General features: G+C 34.2%; 2 protein-coding genes and 1 pseudogene across 5 annotated transcripts; all 3 read left to right on the forward strand.

Moving 5' to 3' along the window:
* Positions 1-2,621: 2,621 nt before the first annotated feature.
* Positions 2,622-5,215, forward strand: LOC149526943 (uncharacterized; annotated as a pseudogene).
* A 1,092-nt stretch (positions 5,216-6,307) lies between these two features.
* LOC110420247 (ubiquitin carboxyl-terminal hydrolase 8-like) lies at positions 6,308-14,999 on the forward strand. 3 transcript variants are annotated; one of them, XR_002445521.2, is made up of 15 exons: positions 6,308-6,567; positions 6,705-7,008; positions 7,362-7,571; positions 7,967-8,108; positions 9,214-9,273; positions 9,364-9,459; positions 9,699-10,037; positions 10,122-10,262; positions 10,637-10,807; positions 11,106-11,363; positions 11,967-12,115; positions 12,349-12,903; positions 13,070-13,343; positions 14,187-14,518; positions 14,611-14,999. XR_002445521.2 is itself a non-coding variant. In XM_021433492.2 (14 exons), exons 2-14 carry the CDS (start codon positions 6,845-6,847, stop codon positions 14,301-14,303), a joined length of 2,676 nt encoding a protein of 891 aa, XP_021289167.1. In that variant the 5' UTR covers positions 6,308-6,567; positions 6,705-6,844; the 3' UTR covers positions 14,304-14,999. The 3 variants fall into 3 exon arrangements, 2 of the variants coding, with proteins under 2 accessions (XP_021289167.1, XP_021289168.1); XM_021433492.2 differs by having other exon boundaries at positions 14,187-14,999; XM_021433493.2 differs by lacking the exons at positions 6,308-6,567; positions 6,705-7,008; positions 7,362-7,571; positions 7,967-8,108 and adding an exon at positions 8,120-9,131 and having other exon boundaries at positions 14,187-14,999.
* Positions 15,000-15,911: 912 nt separating this feature from the next.
* On the forward strand, positions 15,912-18,065 carry FOLB2 (Dihydroneopterin aldolase). Of its 2 annotated transcripts, none has more exons than XM_021434203.2 (3): positions 15,912-16,072; positions 17,031-17,235; positions 17,579-18,065. In XM_021434203.2, exons 1-3 carry the CDS (start codon positions 16,054-16,056, stop codon positions 17,781-17,783), a joined length of 429 nt encoding a protein of 142 aa, XP_021289878.1. In that variant the 5' UTR covers positions 15,912-16,053; the 3' UTR covers positions 17,784-18,065. The 2 variants fall into 2 exon arrangements, with proteins under 2 accessions (XP_021289878.1, XP_089640436.1); XM_089784310.1 differs by lacking the exon at positions 15,912-16,072 and adding an exon at positions 16,100-16,637.
* The last annotated feature ends 48 nt before the right edge of the window (positions 18,066-18,113 follow it).

Here is an 18,113-nt window from a genome sequence, read left to right on the forward strand (position 1 = left end):
TTATTGATGAAAATGCCACATGGAATGTTTAGTCAGACGAGATTGAGGGTATTATCCAGCTTTTACAATTCTATTTGCCCTAAACCCCGATAACTAAGCATAAATAGTGTCATAACCCTAAACCAACCATTATCCTCGCTGAAGCCATTAACCCCTTGAAATTTCGACCACCTAAAATTGAGAGACCATGATAAAGCACTAGTGAAACTCAGGTTAAAGGCTATATCAAGAGTGAAAAATAAAACCCCTAAAACATTGAAACCCAAGAAAAAATTTTCTTTTTTTTTAACCACTTAAAAGCCTAAAACTAACAAATGTTAAAAGCTTTCAAGATTTGAAGCTGGAATTTAGGGGCGCTTGAAAAGCTTGAAAGCTGAAAGCTAATGGCTGAAAGCTCAAGAAAAGGAAGAAAATCGAGAGGAAGGGGAAAGGAAAGTTTCTTTTTGTTGCTCTTGAATAATATTAGGTTGTGTCTTTAATGTTGGCAGAGATTGGGTTTTTCTTTTTTTCATTTTTATTGATACTGATATGTTTGTTTATAATATTAGGGTATGTTGTTAATGAATGCTGATTTGGCTTTGGTTGTTTTATTTGTTATGGTTGCTGTGTATTAGATAAGACAAACAAAACATAGGAAAAAAAATGCAAAAAAATTCTCATTGATAGAGTTCCAAACTTTGGCAAATTGGATGAGTTTATGTAAGTACTTTTACCAATTAACAATGGAGACACTAGAATATTAAGAGGAAAATGGTACTTATATAAAATTTTCTTTTCTCCTCAAAATTGAAATACAATATAACCTTTAACCTAAACCTAAACACTTTTAGAAGCCGAACTTCATATTTGCATAAACCATAAGTAATTCTAGCTTCAAAAAATTGCAAATTAGAGTATTTATTTAGGTTGTTCAAGCATTCACCATATTTGCATAAGCCTTATGCTTGGTACAGTTGTTATTGTATATATTTTATATGTTATTAGTGAACTAAATATTACCTTATAATTAATAATAAATTTAAAAATTATTAAAACTAAATATACATCATTTTATGTATGAAATAGTAAAGTATGTATTATTATATAAAATTATTAATAAAAGTTTGTATCAATATCTATACTTTTTTATATATTATATGATATATAATAGATAATATAAAAGACCAAATTGAACAAAATTAAAATTGATAAGGAGACCAAATTAAAGGAAAAAATGTTTGCTATTGACATTTTATTTGTTTATTTGGTTTTTTCATGCTCTATTATTGGTTGCCATTGTGTTTTATAATTATTGATTGAGTTTTTAAATCTGATTATGCAGATAAAACTAATCAGATTTGCTTCAGTCATGGGAGGGATGTTTATTTATACTCTTAAATTTGCATATAGAGGTGGGAAAAAGAGGTTGGTAAATATCCCTAACATAGACACCATGTGCTATTGGAGTGTATTACAAATGGTGAAGGCATTGAAGTATGATTTGGGGATGATTAAAGCGTTGCATTATGAAGGTAATTTTGGTTTGACCACTCTTCTTGATGATAAAAATGTAACTGAAATGTGCCAGCTGCTTGAAGAAAACGGTGTTGTTTCGGTACATGTTGAGCATGGGGAAAATTCTCAATAGGTTACTGCATTGCCTAAATCAATGAATGAAAAGGTTGAATTTATTTCAACAGTTGTGGACAATGTAGATAGTGAAGCAGATGACAATGTAGATAGAGAAGTAGATGACAGCCATGATGAATTTAATGAAGATGAAGTTAATATATGGCATGGTTAAGTGATGAAGGAGAGGATGTTTGGCACTTGCTAGGGAGAGGTTGAAGGAATTTAAGGCAAACAAAGAGAGGGTTTTGGCTGCTGTATCTGAGGATTTTGATGAAGAATGCCTATTTAAAGCTACTACAAGCCCATTAGGGGCTACTAGAGACCCATCAGAAACTGCTGGAAATGAAAGGCTCAATGATTATGTTGATTCCAATGACCCAAGGAGCTATATGTCAACAAGCTCTAGCTCAGAAGTTGATGATGCACAAAGGGTGAAGTTTAGTGCCAGATATACTTGTAGGACAAATATTTTCAAATTTTTTGTTAGTCAAACTTTTAGAGACACAGCACATTTCAAAACTGCCTTGTGTGAGTACAGTTTGGCTAAACACTTTGCTTTCATATACAAGAAAAATGATAAACTTAGAGTAAAAGCAAAGTGTGTTACAATGAGCTGTGAATGGGAGATATTAGCTTCGAAACATGAGAAGGACAACTCTTTTAGAGTGAAAACCTATTTAGGAACCCACAATTGTCTGTCCACAAATAAAAACAAATGAGTGACAGCCAAGGTGGTTGCAACAAAGTTGAAAAATGATATCATCAAGATGCCATTCTTGAAGGCAAAGCAAATAACCAAATTGGTTCGAAATAAGCTTGGTGTGACAATTCCTTTATCTAAGGCTAGAAGAGCCAAACTGAAAGTGTTAAAGGAAATTCAAGATAAATATGTTGAGGAGTTCAGAATGTTACGAGCATATGTTGATGAGCTGCTAGAGATAAATGAAAGGACAACAATTTGGATAGAGGTAGATAGGATTGCACCAAAAGAGGCCCCAGTCTTCTATTGAATGTATATCTGTTTTGCAGCACTGAAGCAAAATTTTTTACTAGGTTGCAAACCATTTATTGGCTCGGATGGATGTTTCTTCAAGGGCTTTGTAAAGGGACAGCTTTTAGTAACTGTTAGCTGAGATAGGAACAACCAAATGTTTCCCATAGCATGGGCAGTTATAAGTGGTGTTGAGAACAAGGATTATTGGAAATGATTTCTAGAGCTGTTATATGATGATCTTGGCACTAAAGATGGGATGGGTTGGACCATCATGAGTGACATGCAGAAGGTATGTGTTTTCTTTACAAACCAATTAGAATATATATATATATATATATATGTATATTTATAGCCAATGAGGTAGCTAAGGCCCCTGCCCAATTGCAGCTGTAGCTGCGGCTCCTTATCTTTTATATAAATATAAATATATAGATATATATATATATATATAGAGAAAGAGAGAGAGCATACATATATATATATAGATATATCTACATATAACAAGTTTGATATATGTTGAATATATATATATATATATTAATATGTATGTATCATGCATGTATTACTATGGAAAACTCTTGACCCTTTTTGTTTGAGAAAAAGCCACTCTTTAGCCAAGTTTTCAAGAGCCAAAAGGGAAGCCAAGGCCCTTGCACAATTGCAGCTGTAACTGTTTTTTTTCTTTATTAACTATTTAAAAAAAAAGAAAAGAATTTGAGTTATTCATGAATTGCTTTATTACTTTTCAGTCTTACTTTTCCTCTTTTCAGTATATCTTATTAACCTATTTATTTTGTTGTTGTTGGGGCTTTCAAGTGCTATTAATGAAGTGCTTCCTTTTATTAAACAATGAAGGTGTGCACGACACATCTATGTAAGGTGGGGGAAAAAGTTCAGAGATGAAGATTTAAAGTTCCAATTTTGGTGTTGTGCTAGATCTACAAACTAGCCAGACTTTAAAAGGCAATGGGAACTTCTTTGCTCCAGGAATAAGGTTGCATATAACCACTTGATTGAGAATTGTAATGATGTGCACTGGTGTCAAGCATTCTTTTTCGATTTCTCCAAGTGAGATGTCATTGACAACAATATGTGTGAAACTTTAATGGAGTCATAATAGAGGCAAGGTATAAATCAATCATTAGCATGTTAGAGGAGATCAGGTTGCATGTAATGAGGCGATTGTTTCAGAATAAGGAATATGGAATGAAATAAGGCCCATTTGTATGAAGACTTTTGAAAAAATGCTGAAAAGTGGATGAGGGGGAGCTACACGGTGTCTTTGCAACATACAACATATAGCTGTCGAGCTTAGGACATTAGTGGAGTTCCATGTCAGCATGCCATCAATGCTATTTATTATGAAAGGGAGGACCCTACAAAATATTTGGCAGACTCTTTTAAAAAGAGTGAATACCTCAAGGCTTATGAACAACCTCTCCATCCTATCAAAGGGTCAATATTCTAGCTTGAGTGGAATATGGAGGTTATTTTACCTCCATATGTCAAGAGATCAACTGGACGGCCTAAGAAAGAGAGGAGAAGAGAACCAATTGGAGGGCTAAAGAGGAGGGAGAAAAGAACCAATTGAAGGGCTAAAGAAGACAAGAATGTCAAGGGTCTGAAAGATAATGGGATGTGTTGTTTGCCATCAAGAAAGGCATAATAGGTCAAATTGTCCAATGCAGCAGATAAGTTTTTTTTATTATGTATCTTGTTGCTAGATTTCGTTATTATTTATATTGCTAGTTACTTACTTTTCTAATTTGCATTTCTAGAGTCAGATAAGCACTCAAAAAAGTCATAGTCGAAAAAGGAAATCTTTTACTAGTAAAGCAACTGAAGCTGCTGGTGCTGCACCAAGGGAAGCTGCTGAAGCTACTGGTGGTGCACCAAGTGAAGCTACTAAAGCTGTTGGTGGTGCACCAAGTGTTGCTACAGCTGCTGCACCAAGTGTTATTGGGCCAACTACGTCAAATGCAATCAAGAGGAAGAAAGTCACAATTGCTAAAAGAACCCAATTTGCTGTTGCAACTATGAAGAGCTTTAGTTCACAATATGTTGCTACCCTAATATTGCAATTGAAGCATGCAAGCCCCGTAGGGAAGGGGACAGTAACCTACAGATGCCAAACCCAATCTGTCTCGATACCTACAGCCCATCCAAGATAAATTTCTATTATAAATGTGAGTAACAATTTAGTCCCTATTCATGTCATGAGAAATGCTACTATTTATTGAGTTGTGAATGCTGTTGTTTTAGCTACCATTAAATTAATTAAGGATTAAACCTTTCAATAGGTTGGTAGGCCAAATCAATTGGTCATTGCAACTAGCCATGAGGATTCAATGTCATTTATATCTAGTAGGCAACTGTTTGTGAGAAAGATTGTGACTTGCATTATGTTCATATTGCTTTAGCATTATTTTTGGGATTTTAAACACTAATTTGGTTCATATTGCCATAGGAAATTGCAAAACGAAAGTAACCCAGCAATTCAAATTTAGTTGGTGATTTGCCCACTCAAAAAGCATTAAAAATAACTAGAATTTGTTATGGTCTTGGCATAATTTGTTGTGACGTTTATATGCTATCTTGGCACAATTAAATGGTGCATTGTGGTTTATTCTATGGTTTATACTGTCTTGGCACATTGTATATTGTGGTTTATATGCCATCTTAGCACAAAACGATAGTGTACTTGTTTTTGTCACTAGGTACTTAATTTTGTGTAAATGTTGCTACCATGTGTAAATGTTGCCCTATTCTGTCATGCTACCATGATTTTTTAATGGTGGCTTTCTTTTGTGATTGGGATATATTGTACAAGTGCCTTTTTTTTTCTTATTGGCCTATATTGTATAGGTACCTTTCTTTTGTAATTGGAACATGGGCTTTATTGGTCAAAGTACTCTTACCTTACAAGCCTCTTGCAAAGGTTTTGTAAATGATTTTGCATATATATATATAGATATATATATATATATATATATAAAAGGCTGCTGTTCTTCCATGAGAAAATAAATTAGTCAAGACAATGTTCTTACTTTATTTTCTTTTATATTATAATTATATTATCAAAATACTTTTGAAAGCATTTAACATAAAACTAATATGTAATTCCATTTAATCCAATATATGCATTATTGAAATGATATTAATAAGAAAAGACATTTAATAATCTAAAAAACGAGCTAAATATATTTATTTTTTTCTTAAAATTCAAAAAAATTATATTTTTGGGTTAAATTTAGTCTTAAATAAATAAATTTAATTCAATTTAGTCCCCTTACGCTAAATTATTATTCAATGCAATCTCTGTACCCTACTTGTCTCTTCAATTTCGTCCATCTGATTTAAATTTCAGAGAAAATTTTTTTCCTTGAATACTGGCATGTCACTGCATTTTGTGAGTCAATTTGGAGTGACTTTGTAGCACCATGTCACCATTAACGTGCTGATATGGCACTGTCATAAAAGTTACTACATCATCATATTTTGTCACGTCAGCATCACGTTAGTATTAAGGTCATCACTTTTAACGATAAAATTAGATACTATTAAAAAGAGAAATTAAATTAAAATAATACTCAAAATTAATATAATTTTAAATAAAAAACTAAATTAAAAATATATATATTAATATAGAAACTTTCTAAATATTTTGACAAGTAAGATACAGAGAGTCTTAAGAAAAAATTGAATCCTCCGATATTTCACATCCATTTAAGAGAAGCCGATTGCAAGCGTAGTTTGCCACGTGTCAAACATCAGCTCCATCAACGGGACAGTTCCCTAGAAGGCTCCACGTGATCCTCCCCGTCTACTCCCACACTCTCATCAACGGAGCGTGCAATCCACTCCTCCCCCTACTGAAGCCCTCAAGAACGTTTTGGGAGCAAACAAAGTCGACGATTCCCAACCCAGACAACATGCAGCCATCGTTCTTCAATTTATGCACTGTATATTTTTTATTTTACATTTCTAAACTTTTAATATTATAATTTATTTTTATTACTATTAAAAACGTTCGCAATTATCTTTTTTAATTTATAAAACAAATTTTAAAATTTGTTTTTTGGTTATGAACGCCTGGCAGAAAAGCTCAATTTCTCAATTATAATCGCCAAAACGACGACGCGTTTGCTATCGGTGAAGCTCGCGAGCCTTTCTATCTCTGCTCTCAGGTTCTTCAAGGCGGTGTTGTCGAAAGCCCTACGCACCTTGTTCTTCTTCTCGATGGACGACCGCTTCTCTTCCGAGGACGACGATCATCTCTTCGACCTCGATTACCACCCATACGCTCGTAAGCGGCCTCTCTCTTCCCGCCTCGATCGCGACGAATATGACGAAGCCGACGACGAGGAGACCAATCGCCAGAAGCTCTACCTAGTTCCGTACAGGTGTGCCTTTTCTAAATAAAAATTAATTTTTTTATCTCTTCGGTTTGGTTCCCGAGAAAACGAGAGAGGGAGTGAAATGTGAAGGGGATTTTGAGTTTGAAAAGTGAATTAACTGAATAAATAAATTTTAGTTTGTCTTTTCCCTTTTTTGTTTCTTTTTAATACCTTGAATTATTTGAATATTTTTTCTTTTCTTTTTCAGCTTCTTATTAGTTAAATTAAGTGCAAAAGAATTTTAACTGGTTAAAGTCAATTGCATGGTTCAGTTTTTCACTTACTTTTATCATAAAAGATTCACTGTAATTGCAAAAGCTTTTCCCAATTTTAAGCTATTTTTTCCCCTTGAATGTCAGGTGGTGGAAGGAGACTCAAAGAAGTGTTGCTGATCAAATAGGAGGCATTTTGTACACCGTGTCATCCAATGACGACTATGCTGATTCGCAAATTGTACTGGAATTGAGTAAGGAAGAGAGTTCCGGGGATAGGGTTAAGGCGGAAGGAGGGGTATCTGGCCGTGCATATGCCTTGGTTAATGAAGCATTGTGGTTGCGGACTCTTAAATGGTGAGGCGAGTTTGTTATACGATGCTATTTAGCGTTTGAATTATCTATTGTATTAAAGGCTTTACTGAATGTTCATGATAGAAAAGTTGCTAGACTGTAACCAAGAGATTTATGTTTTGGCTTGTTTGATATTTTATTTAGTCTTATACATCCGTAGTTGACCCTCCATTTAATGTGGTATCGATTTTGAAAGTCTTATCTAGTTGAAATAGTTTCGATTATTGTCATATGCTGTCGATATGGCTGCCTTGTTTCACCAACAAGCATTTTCTTGAACATTTGTATGATAGAGAATTGGCATCCGCTGACAATTTATGGAACTTAAGTACATTTTGGTCTCGAAGAATATGTTGTTTTGGCACTCATTTACATACTCATTTGTTCTCCTTCTGTAGGCACAATGACTCTAAAGCATCAGAGACAGATGCTAGGAACCATTTTGTTGCTGAAGATCAATCACAGGAAGTGTTTCCTTTGCAGATAAGGCTTTCTTTTTCACCAGAAACAAATTCATTGTTAGTAAAGATCAGCTTAAAGGTCATTTCTCTGTTCCAGTCCGTTATTATATCTATTATTTTAATGGAGTTTTTGCTACTGAACTGGGGATTTTGGCTAGTGAAACAGTGCTGTATGTAACCTTTTTTTCCTCCTTTTTGCTGTCATTATTGTCATCGATGTTGTTGTGGTGGGGGTGGGTGAAATGCTTTTGCCTTCTCTTCTGAAAGGAAGAGATAAATTCTGAGGATTTTAGTCTCATTATGTCATGTCTAGAACTTACTGTCTTTTGGTGCTAGATCAAACTTGTACTTTATGAGTAATTGGCTATCAGATCCCATACTGAACCTGGGCCAGTTTAAACTGGGATAGCTGTCTTGCCGTTAAGTTGACAAACCTAGATGGATATGACTTATTGCAAGGTGCTGAATCAGTACTTGTGAAGAATAGTTTGTGAAATCTCAAGGCCATAAATGATTCTTTACTACAAATATAGGTTAGGTTTTATCTTGCTGAATGAATATGCAATAGATATATGGATGTTGGTTATATCCATGAACTATTAATTGGATTCTTACGGTTGGTGACACTATTGTCTCAGTAAATGTTTTCACATTTTCTTATTACCCTAGCTGGAAAGAATTTGCTTCTAGGTCTTTTTGAAGTGATGGTAAAACCCTTTAAAATGGTGCTACATATATAGTAAGTGGCCTCTTTGTTGAAATTAACTGGCCCAACAATGAACATGATTAGATGATTGCAAAAAAGCATTGCATATTTTTTGAGGATGAGCCTGTTTTTTAACTTGCAATTGTCTTTTCATTTATCATTCATCTCATAATATTACTTCCATTTGTCATGTTCTTTTATTTGCATCTTGTGTCCTATTTGAATGATGATATGCTACATGTCAAAAACTATGTTGCATAAATATTATTAACTGAAAATAGAGATGATCCAGTTATTGATCTGTGGATCCATTTCCTGGCAGTGGAATGTGGTTTTGGTTGGTGAATACACATGCTATCTATAAAAAAATGCCAGGGATTGGAACTCCCTTTCTTTGTAGGTCTTGGTTCTCATGCCATTCTTGCTTTTTAAATATAGTTCTTTGCTTCCTGTATTTGAAAGTAGTTTGCATTTTCAGGACAATACTGTCGATCTTTATAGGAGAGCTTGCAGTATTTTCAGTTCCCAATCTGAGCTGGTAGGTTTTGCGCCGAGTAATTAATTTTTTTTTGAAAGATGGTTCCACTTTTTGTCAAAGTAATTTTCTTTCCATTAATTTGTTTTGCAGTTGCAGATATGGGACTTCTCAGGGCAGACAAGCCAGTTTGTTATGAATGAAATCATCAATTTGCCCAACATTTCTTCTGGAAAACCAGGGAAAGAGGTGTAACTAGTAGATCTACTTATTTTTACTGCTATGGTTTAGCATCCTTCCATGTAGTTGGTTGAATATAGAGTACATTTATCAATATATAAAGTATCTGATTCATTATCTGCTTGAAGACTTATACCAGTGGAAACCATTTATTTGGAGATTCTGTGTGTGTGTGTGTGTATATTTCCATGCCACTGGCAGCTCTACATAAGCTTCATTTTCTGTTTTTGTGCCCCTTTCATATGCAGACTCTTCTTGAATTGCATGTTCATGGGTTTTTTGTTACTACAACTGAGAGCAATAAGAGATTGGCTGAACTGTCTAGGACAGAAAATAGCCTTGGCAAGAGTCAAGTAAAGACAAATGGCAGCAGTGACAACCTAAGCTTGATGCTAACTGACAGATCACCATCTGGTAGTGGTTATAGAGGCATTGGTCTATTGAGCTTGACAGGACTACAAAATCTTGGAAATACTTGTTTCATGAACAGCGCAATTCAGTGTTTGGTGCATACTCCACAGCTTGTTGATTACTTCCTAGGAGATTATCAAAAAGATATAAATTATGAAAACCCTTTGGGAATGAATGTATGATATCGCATCTTTCTTTCAAGAAGTTTCATTCTTCATATTTGTTTACCTTTTTCTTATAATTGTCTGTTGCTTGCTTAGGGTGAACTTGCTTTAGCGTTTGGAGAACTGTTAAGAAAGCTATGGGCTCCAGGTGCAGTGCCAGTGGCTCCAAGAATGTTTAAGTGTAAACTTGCTAAGTTTGCTCCCCAATTTAGTGGCTACAATCAGCATGATTCGCAAGTTAGTAAAGTTGCTGCGCTTTAGGAAATGTGGTTTCAGTTTTCTCATTCTCTTTTCTGCCAATGATGAATTACTTACTAACTGTGGCATGAGAAAGAAATAATTTTGCTTAAAGTATGAAACTCCTTATAGTTCAATAACTAAAATATGCTTTGCTGGTAATTTTAAAACCAATGCTTTCCAATTCCCCTCTAGTATATATTCTTAAATAACAAGTAATAGTATATACTGAGGAGGCTAAGTGTTTCTTTTTTCTTTGAAAACGTGAAAGACAACGGTTTTGCCATAAATTAAAGGTGTATCCTATATTTCTTTAATTTCATGGTTTATTTTTCTCTGCCAATATTGAGTTATATTTTGTGGTTGCAATGCAGGAATTTCTTGCTTTTCTGCTGGATGGCCTTCATGAAGATTTGAATCGTGTAAAATGCAAGCCGTATATAGAAGCCAAGGATGCAGAGGGCTGTCCAGATGAAGAAGTGGCAGACGAATATTGGCGAAATCACTTGGCTCGCAATGATTCCATCATAGTAGATGTCTGCCAAGTGAGTCCATTGATATTTGAAGTTGTCTTGTAACTGATAATGTATTCGAGTTTATGCTATTTGTGCATGCATAATGTAAGATTTTCCAAGTATTCTTTAGTTTAAAAGTATCCTCTTAGCACCGGAAATAACTGTTTGAGTTTCAGCTATTAATTCTAATAAATTGTTAATGTTCGAAGTTGCAATGGATATCTCATCTGCTTTTATATGTTAGGTGGAGCTTTTCTTGACATTAACATTGATATGAACTTCCTTGCATAAGTGAACCAAATTACATTCAACTTTTCTTTCATTCTAGGGCCAGTATCGGTCAACATTGGTGTGTCCTGTTTGCAAGAAGGTGTCTGTGACATTTGATCCATTTATGTACCTAACACTGCCATTACCTTCAACAACTATGCGGACAATGACTTTGACAGTTTTCAGCACTGACGGCATTATGTTGCCAACTCCATTTACCATTGCTGTTCCCAAGTGTGGGAGGCTCAAGGATCTTATCGACACATTAAGTGTGGCATGTTCTTTAAGAAATGATGAAACCCTGCTTGCGGCTGAGGTATGCAGCTAGGCTCTTTTTTTTTTTTTCCTTTTGTATGAAAAAATATTGTTTCTGTTGCATGTCATGATTACTGATGTCAAATTTCGCAGATGTATGGGATTTTCTCTCAAGCATCTTGAGGGTCTTGAGGCACTTTTGCATGCCCTAATGTTGTATCTTTTGGAAGTCTAGAACTGTAATTTGAGGATGCTATTACATTGCAGTCAAAATCAAGGAATAAATCTTTTTCATGGATTAGTTAGATCAGTTTTCTAGTAGCAGTAGTAAGTTGATTATGGGTGGTTTCTCTAGGATTATCCAATGGTACTTGAATATTGGTTCTCCATCCGTTTTTAGAGACCTTTAGTGCTAACTTTATCATGATCTATTCAGTTTGGATCATGCAATATGAATATGTAGACCATTTACATTTCAGGACTAACTCTCTTATAAAAAATCATGTGTTCTTTTACATGGATTGGACTTCCATATTAGAGGGTTTTACCTTCTTGCTTTTTATTAAAGAAAAATTTTGAGCAATGTGGACAACATAGGGATGCATCTGTAGTCCCGCACTTGTATTTAATTATGAATAACCTAAGCTTTTGAACTTATACGCAGATATACAAGAATCAAATTGTTCGTTTGCTGGATGAACCATCGGATTCATTAGCCTTGATCAGAGATGATGACAAACTTGTTGCTTATCGGCTACCAAAAGTTAGCGAGACATACCCATTAGTGGTGTTCTCACATCAGCAGGTGGAAAGGTAAGTTCGGTTATCTATTGTCATGATTCTTATGGCATAGACTGTATTAAATGGTCAATTTGGACAAGCAAGCTGATCTTGGCCATACCCATTTAATTTTAGATTCAACTTATCTTCCAGCTTTATGGCCATTCATGAAAAAGATCACTGTTCATTTCTGCATCACTTTGTTTTGCAAATTGGTAAGTTCTGATCATTGTTTATTTACTTATTTTATTTAATTATGTCACCAGGCCTTATACTTTTGGTGTGGTGGCATCAAACTGGAAGCCATTTGGTGTTCCTCTTGTAGCAAGGATACAGGATCTTTCAAGTGGATCTGAGATCCATGACCAGTTTCTTAAGTTACTCAGTCCGTTTCTAATGCCAGTCGAAGATTTGGTAAATGGTTATGATGGTAATGAGACTGGGAATACTGTTAATGAGTATTCAAAGATGGAGGATATTGTTAGCCCCTTAGTTTCAGATAGTGATGTAGGTTCAGATGGTGGAGCAGAGAATGATTTTTGTCTGAATTCTGACTTCAAATTCTACTTGATCAATAAAATGGGACCAGTGGAGATAAAGATGAATAAGCCTGTATCAATCTCAAGGTTTACCAAGAAGTTTGATGTGAGTGTTCACTGGTCGGATAAGATGATGGAAAAGTATGACACATGCCTTCTCAGCTCATTACCTGAGGTTTTCAAGCCCCAGTTGTTTACACGAAGGCCTCAAGAATCCATTTCCTTGAATAAATGTCTTGAAGGTTTCTTGCAAGAGGAACCTTTAGGACCAGATGACATGTGGTTAGCGTGTTTCTTTTTCTAATATATGCTTTGTTCCAAATGTTGACCTAGTTACAGTTTTGGTCTTCCATCTATGATATAAGCATAATCAACTTTATTTATTTTATAATTATGAAGTAATCATATGCTTGCCGAATCTAATAGTGAGTGTTGTGATCATACCTAGGTATTGTCCAAGGTGCAAGAAGCCTCGGCAAGCCAACAAGAAGTTAGATCTTTGGAGGTTGCCTGAGATTTTGGTTATTCATTTAAAGAGGTTCTCATATAGCCGATTTTTCAAGAACAAGCTAGAAACTTTTGTTGACTTTCCAATTCATGATCTCAATCTCTCCCATTATATTTCCCATATTGATAGCCAATTGTCCAATTGTTACCAATTGTATGCAATAAGTAATCACTATGGAGGCATGGGAGGCGGTCATTATACTGCTTTTGTTGATGTAAGTATGGCATCGTTTCTATCTTATCTTCTCTGCTTGTGTGTTAGGAATTACTGCCATGTCGTCTTGATATTCTACTGAAATGGAATTTTACCTAGCTACCCATGAATGATATTTCAGATTTGCAATGTGCTATTTGTTCTATCTCTTGTGGGCTAGTCATTGGAGGCTATCCCAAAACTAATGCTTTTCAATTATAATGGGCTCAGGACTTTTCAAAAGCATGTAGTAGTAGTACCCATAAATGAAATAGGTATCATGTTTATTAATGGGCTTATTATTTGTTTATGTGAGTAGCCTGTTGAGTGTCATTTTAAACACGGATCATACGGTAAATGGGAGATTATTCTTTTTAATGGAGAATTAAGGTGTATGTTAGAGTTAATAGTAAATTCAGTCTTTAAAGAAAATATAGGCAACAAGGTTTTAGGGCTCTTAGTAACGCATTTCTAGAGTAGACTTTGCCTCAGAATTTTCTTGAAATTGTTTTATACTGCTATGTCATTTGTTCATGTTTTATTTATTGGTGAAGTGGTCAAATTTCTTTAATATCCACATTCTTTTGGAAATTTGGCACATTTTATATTCTCTTTCAACTTACACAAGCATATAACAGGTAATCTCTAGGCAAATTAGTTTCTTTCTACAATAATGATTGAAGTATTTTTTAGGCAGTAAAAGTAGAAATGAAAGGTCTAAAGTTTTGGGATCTTTCTTCAAACTTTGTGCATTGCTCCTTTTGTGCTCTTCTGCATGCTCCTGTGGAATCAGCAGTAGATATCACAGGAAATACGTAACTTTTGATTTACTATTAGAGTCCTAACTCTCTTTCTGCATTTGCAGCATGGGCATGGTAGGTGGTTCGAGTTTGATGATGAAAAAGTTTTCCCTGTCAGTGAAGACAGAATTAAGTCATCTGCTGCTTACGTCCTTTTCTATAGGAGAGTCCAGGAGGCGTAACTTTACATAATTAAACATTTATCAGAAGCATTGCCCATTTTTGAAGCCTGAACTGGGGATTTCATTTATGGGCCAACCAACCAAAGAAGCAAATACAGATTCCATTGAAAGGTTAGAGTTTTGAGGAGAAGACTTGTTTTTATTTACATTCTCAAATAGGAGAGAAAAGACATGATCCAAAGTCGTACAGTTTTGGAATGGTACCATTGAAAGAGGTAAGTCATTACAATGATCAAAAACTGTCTTACGTGTATATAAAGCTGAATCCAAAGAAAGATTTGCAGCAATGTCAATTTTGTTTCTGCAGAGGGTAGAGGCTTCTCTTGGCTAGCATTACATTGTTTTGATGCTTCTTCCTCAAATTTGTGATTCTGGTGATGCAGCTTTGTTAGTTGATACTCAAAACTTTCAAATATTCTTTCAGTTTGGGAACCACAAGATTTGTATAAATATATACTGCTTGCCACCACCTTGTGGCAAAGAAAATGATTAATACGTTAGTGGTAGAGTTCTTGAACTCCTTGCTGGTGTAGTTCAAAATATTCTACTGTTTTTATATACAATAATAATTCTTGTAGGAAATCTTTAATTTCTGCAGTTGTATGAGTAAAGGTACATGGGTGTGAACATTCTATTGGTTTGTAATTGATTAAAATCAAAATGAAATATAGAATTCAATTGATTTGGATGGGTTCATTCATCTGATTGGGATGGATTAATATTCAATCTTTTTAAGGGACATGCACGTATTTTGTAGGCAATTGAACCATTGAATGATTTAGTTAATTCTAGTGTACAGTGTCTGAATTACATTCCATTGAAGGTAGGGGAAAAAATAATCGAAATGATTTTATAGTTTGAAAATTTTAGGCATAATGTTTTAAGAACCTCTTGAACTTTTTAAGGAAATTCAAATAATTATTTTTATCACGTTTAATTAAGTTGTTTATATTTTTAATTTAGGTCAAATAAATATTTATAATTAATAATTAATTAATTATTATTAATTAAAACATCAATTGTTATTTTTATAATATATGATGTTGATATGAATGGCGAAAATGTCATATGATCATATTACTAAATTACATCATTATATTACATATTAAAATATCATATCAGTACAATATGACATTTTGAAAGGTAACAGTTATTATGACATATTAACTTATTATGTTACTATAATATGATTTTAACTAACAATAATTAATCAATCGTTAGTTACAAGATTTTATTTGATTTAAAATAAAAATATAAAGATTGAATTAAATATATTAAAAAATAAAACATTATTTAAATTTTTTTAAATAATTTAACAAACTTTCTGCTAAAATCAAACCGGATTCAAAAATATAATGCTTACTTTAAATTGGATTTAGTTCTCCTCCAATAAAAAAACAAACAATTCTCTTGTTCCCTTGACCTATTTTGTGTACTATTAATTTATTATTTTTAAATTTATATCAAAATAATAAAATATAAACAAATCGAAAGCCAACAAATATAGAAGAAAGCCCAAGGGGGCCTGCTGACTGGGCTGCCAGATCCAACAAAAATTCAATGGATAAAAATATTTTAAAATAATAATAATAAATCAATCAATGAGCTCATTTCTGGGGGTCATTCTTTGTTCGGTGCCTCAGCAATTCTGCTTTTGTAACTAAAAATTCACTCTTCAGTTTCCTCAACTAAAAATTCACTCTTCCTTCTGCAGACAAGACCCTTACCTTCTGGAAACAGTTACATTGTAATGGCTGCACCCAGTTGCGGTAAAATGAAAGTCTACTTCAACTTTTTGGGTTTTTCTTTTACTGATTTACTGCTGTTTTATTTGATGCAAATTACCCTTTTTGATGTTAAATAGAGTGTGTTTGCATGTAAAGTAGTATTGGGTCTTTAGAAATTTAGCTATTGTGAGTTGAATGTAAATGGGGTTTGGTTTTTTACTCTGTTTCTATTTGGGTTTTGAGGAAATTTTACTGAATTGATCCAAAGATTCGTGCTTTGTTAGTATACTTTGAGGGATGATTATACTCTTTTCTTTTTCATTGATTTTCATCGCAAACTATTTGGTTGTTAGGGTTGATTTAGGCATTAAAGATTCTTTATTTTGGGGGATTTAACACTGGAAAAAGAATCAACACTCCTAAGGAGTCGGCTACTAAAATTCTACCAATTCGTGTTGGTGGTGTATGCAATATGTATAGTCTTTTATGTTAGCTCAGATTGTGTTTAGCTTATCAGTCCGCTGCAAAATTCCCTTCCTTTGGAACGTTTTTATCAGGGGAAGGAAGGAGTGACTATAAGTTATTTGCTGCTCAACCGGAAATGAAGGCATAGCTTGAATCGGATTTATTTTCTTTTCTTTTCCGTCCTAATATATGAGCAGGATATGGTCAATTATTAGGATATGTTGGAAGTTGGGATTCTTGGTTGCATTCAAATGCATACAGTGATGCATGATCAAACTCCTTCCAGCATAGGAGTATATCTTTAATTTACAATGCTGCGATTCTCTTCCCTTGTGGCACATTAATTGTGAGATGCTAGAGATTTCTTGAAGCATTATAGTGATGTCCGGTGTTGTCTTGGGGGGTTGGGATGTGGGAAGTGGGAGAACTGAAATTGTTGCCTAATATGAACCAATGTGATATTTTCTACCGTGTTTTGGTGCTTGTTATCTTTCAATCCATGAAGCGTATAGCTAATAAAAATGTTATATAACAGGAGCAATGACAGAAGATGTTGGAATGCCAATGGGAGATAAACTCATATTGAGGGGCTTGAAATTTCATGGTTTCCATGGGGTCAAGCCTGAAGAAAAAAGCCTGGGTCAGAAGTTCTTGGTAGATGTAGATGCCTGGATGGATCTTAGGATGGCTGGTAAATCAGACCTCTTGTCAGATACTGTTAGTTACACTGATATTTACCGGTGAGTAATAGCTAAACATCTTCATCTAACATGTTTATAAAACATTTCATAAATCTTTTTGGCTGCTTATGAATTGTTACGAAGTTCTGTATCCCTGCATGTAATTGTCTTCAAGTTTACAGTATGGAGAAAGCATGTTCCTCCTAACTGTAATATCTTCAATTATCCTGAATTTGATAATTGTTAACTGGTCAACTTATACTTGCTATGTAAAAGACCAATGCTAATTAATTTAAACTTGCATAAGGATTTATATTATGAAGTCCTTAGTTGTTCCTATGAATGTCTATGCCTTTATTTTTAAGAAATTATCTTTTGATAATTTGAATTTGCTGGCTTACAGCATAGTGAAGGAAGTTGTTGAAGGGAAATCTCAGGATCTTGTTGAGTCAGTGGCTCAATTAATTGCATCAGCAACCTTGAGGAAGTATCCTCAGATATCTGCTGTTCGTGTGAAAGTCGGGAAGCCTCATGTTGCTATTCATGGTCCTCTTGACTACCTTGGAGTTGAGATTATCAGATACAGAAGTATTGATGCTCCAAATTGACCTTTACCAAATATATGCATGTATAAGGCATCATGGGTCTCGGTTGGATCTGCCACCTCCTTTTATGTTCTTTGGTTTCTGCAGGGAGGTGAAGAAAGTTACAAGTGAGCCAGGGCAGTTGTGTATTTCTGCTAGTTCTACTGCAATTGGCATTAATTGATCAATGATTTTCATTTTCTGTCAGCCTAAGAATTCGAAAAAACATTAGCCGTGTATCAAATATTATCACATCGGTAATATAATATAAATAAATTTAAAATTTGAGCATTTTAAAAAAATAAAGATTTCACAATTCAAATGATTTTCATTATATTTTCCAATGTCCCATTG

The sequence above is a fragment of the Theobroma umbraticum genome, unplaced genomic scaffold (genome assembly GCF_002168275.2).
Source record: "Theobroma umbraticum cultivar Fairchild unplaced genomic scaffold, ASM216827v3 scaffold_86.0, whole genome shotgun sequence".
NCBI classification, from domain to species: Eukaryota; Viridiplantae; Streptophyta; class Magnoliopsida; order Malvales; family Malvaceae; genus Theobroma; species Theobroma umbraticum.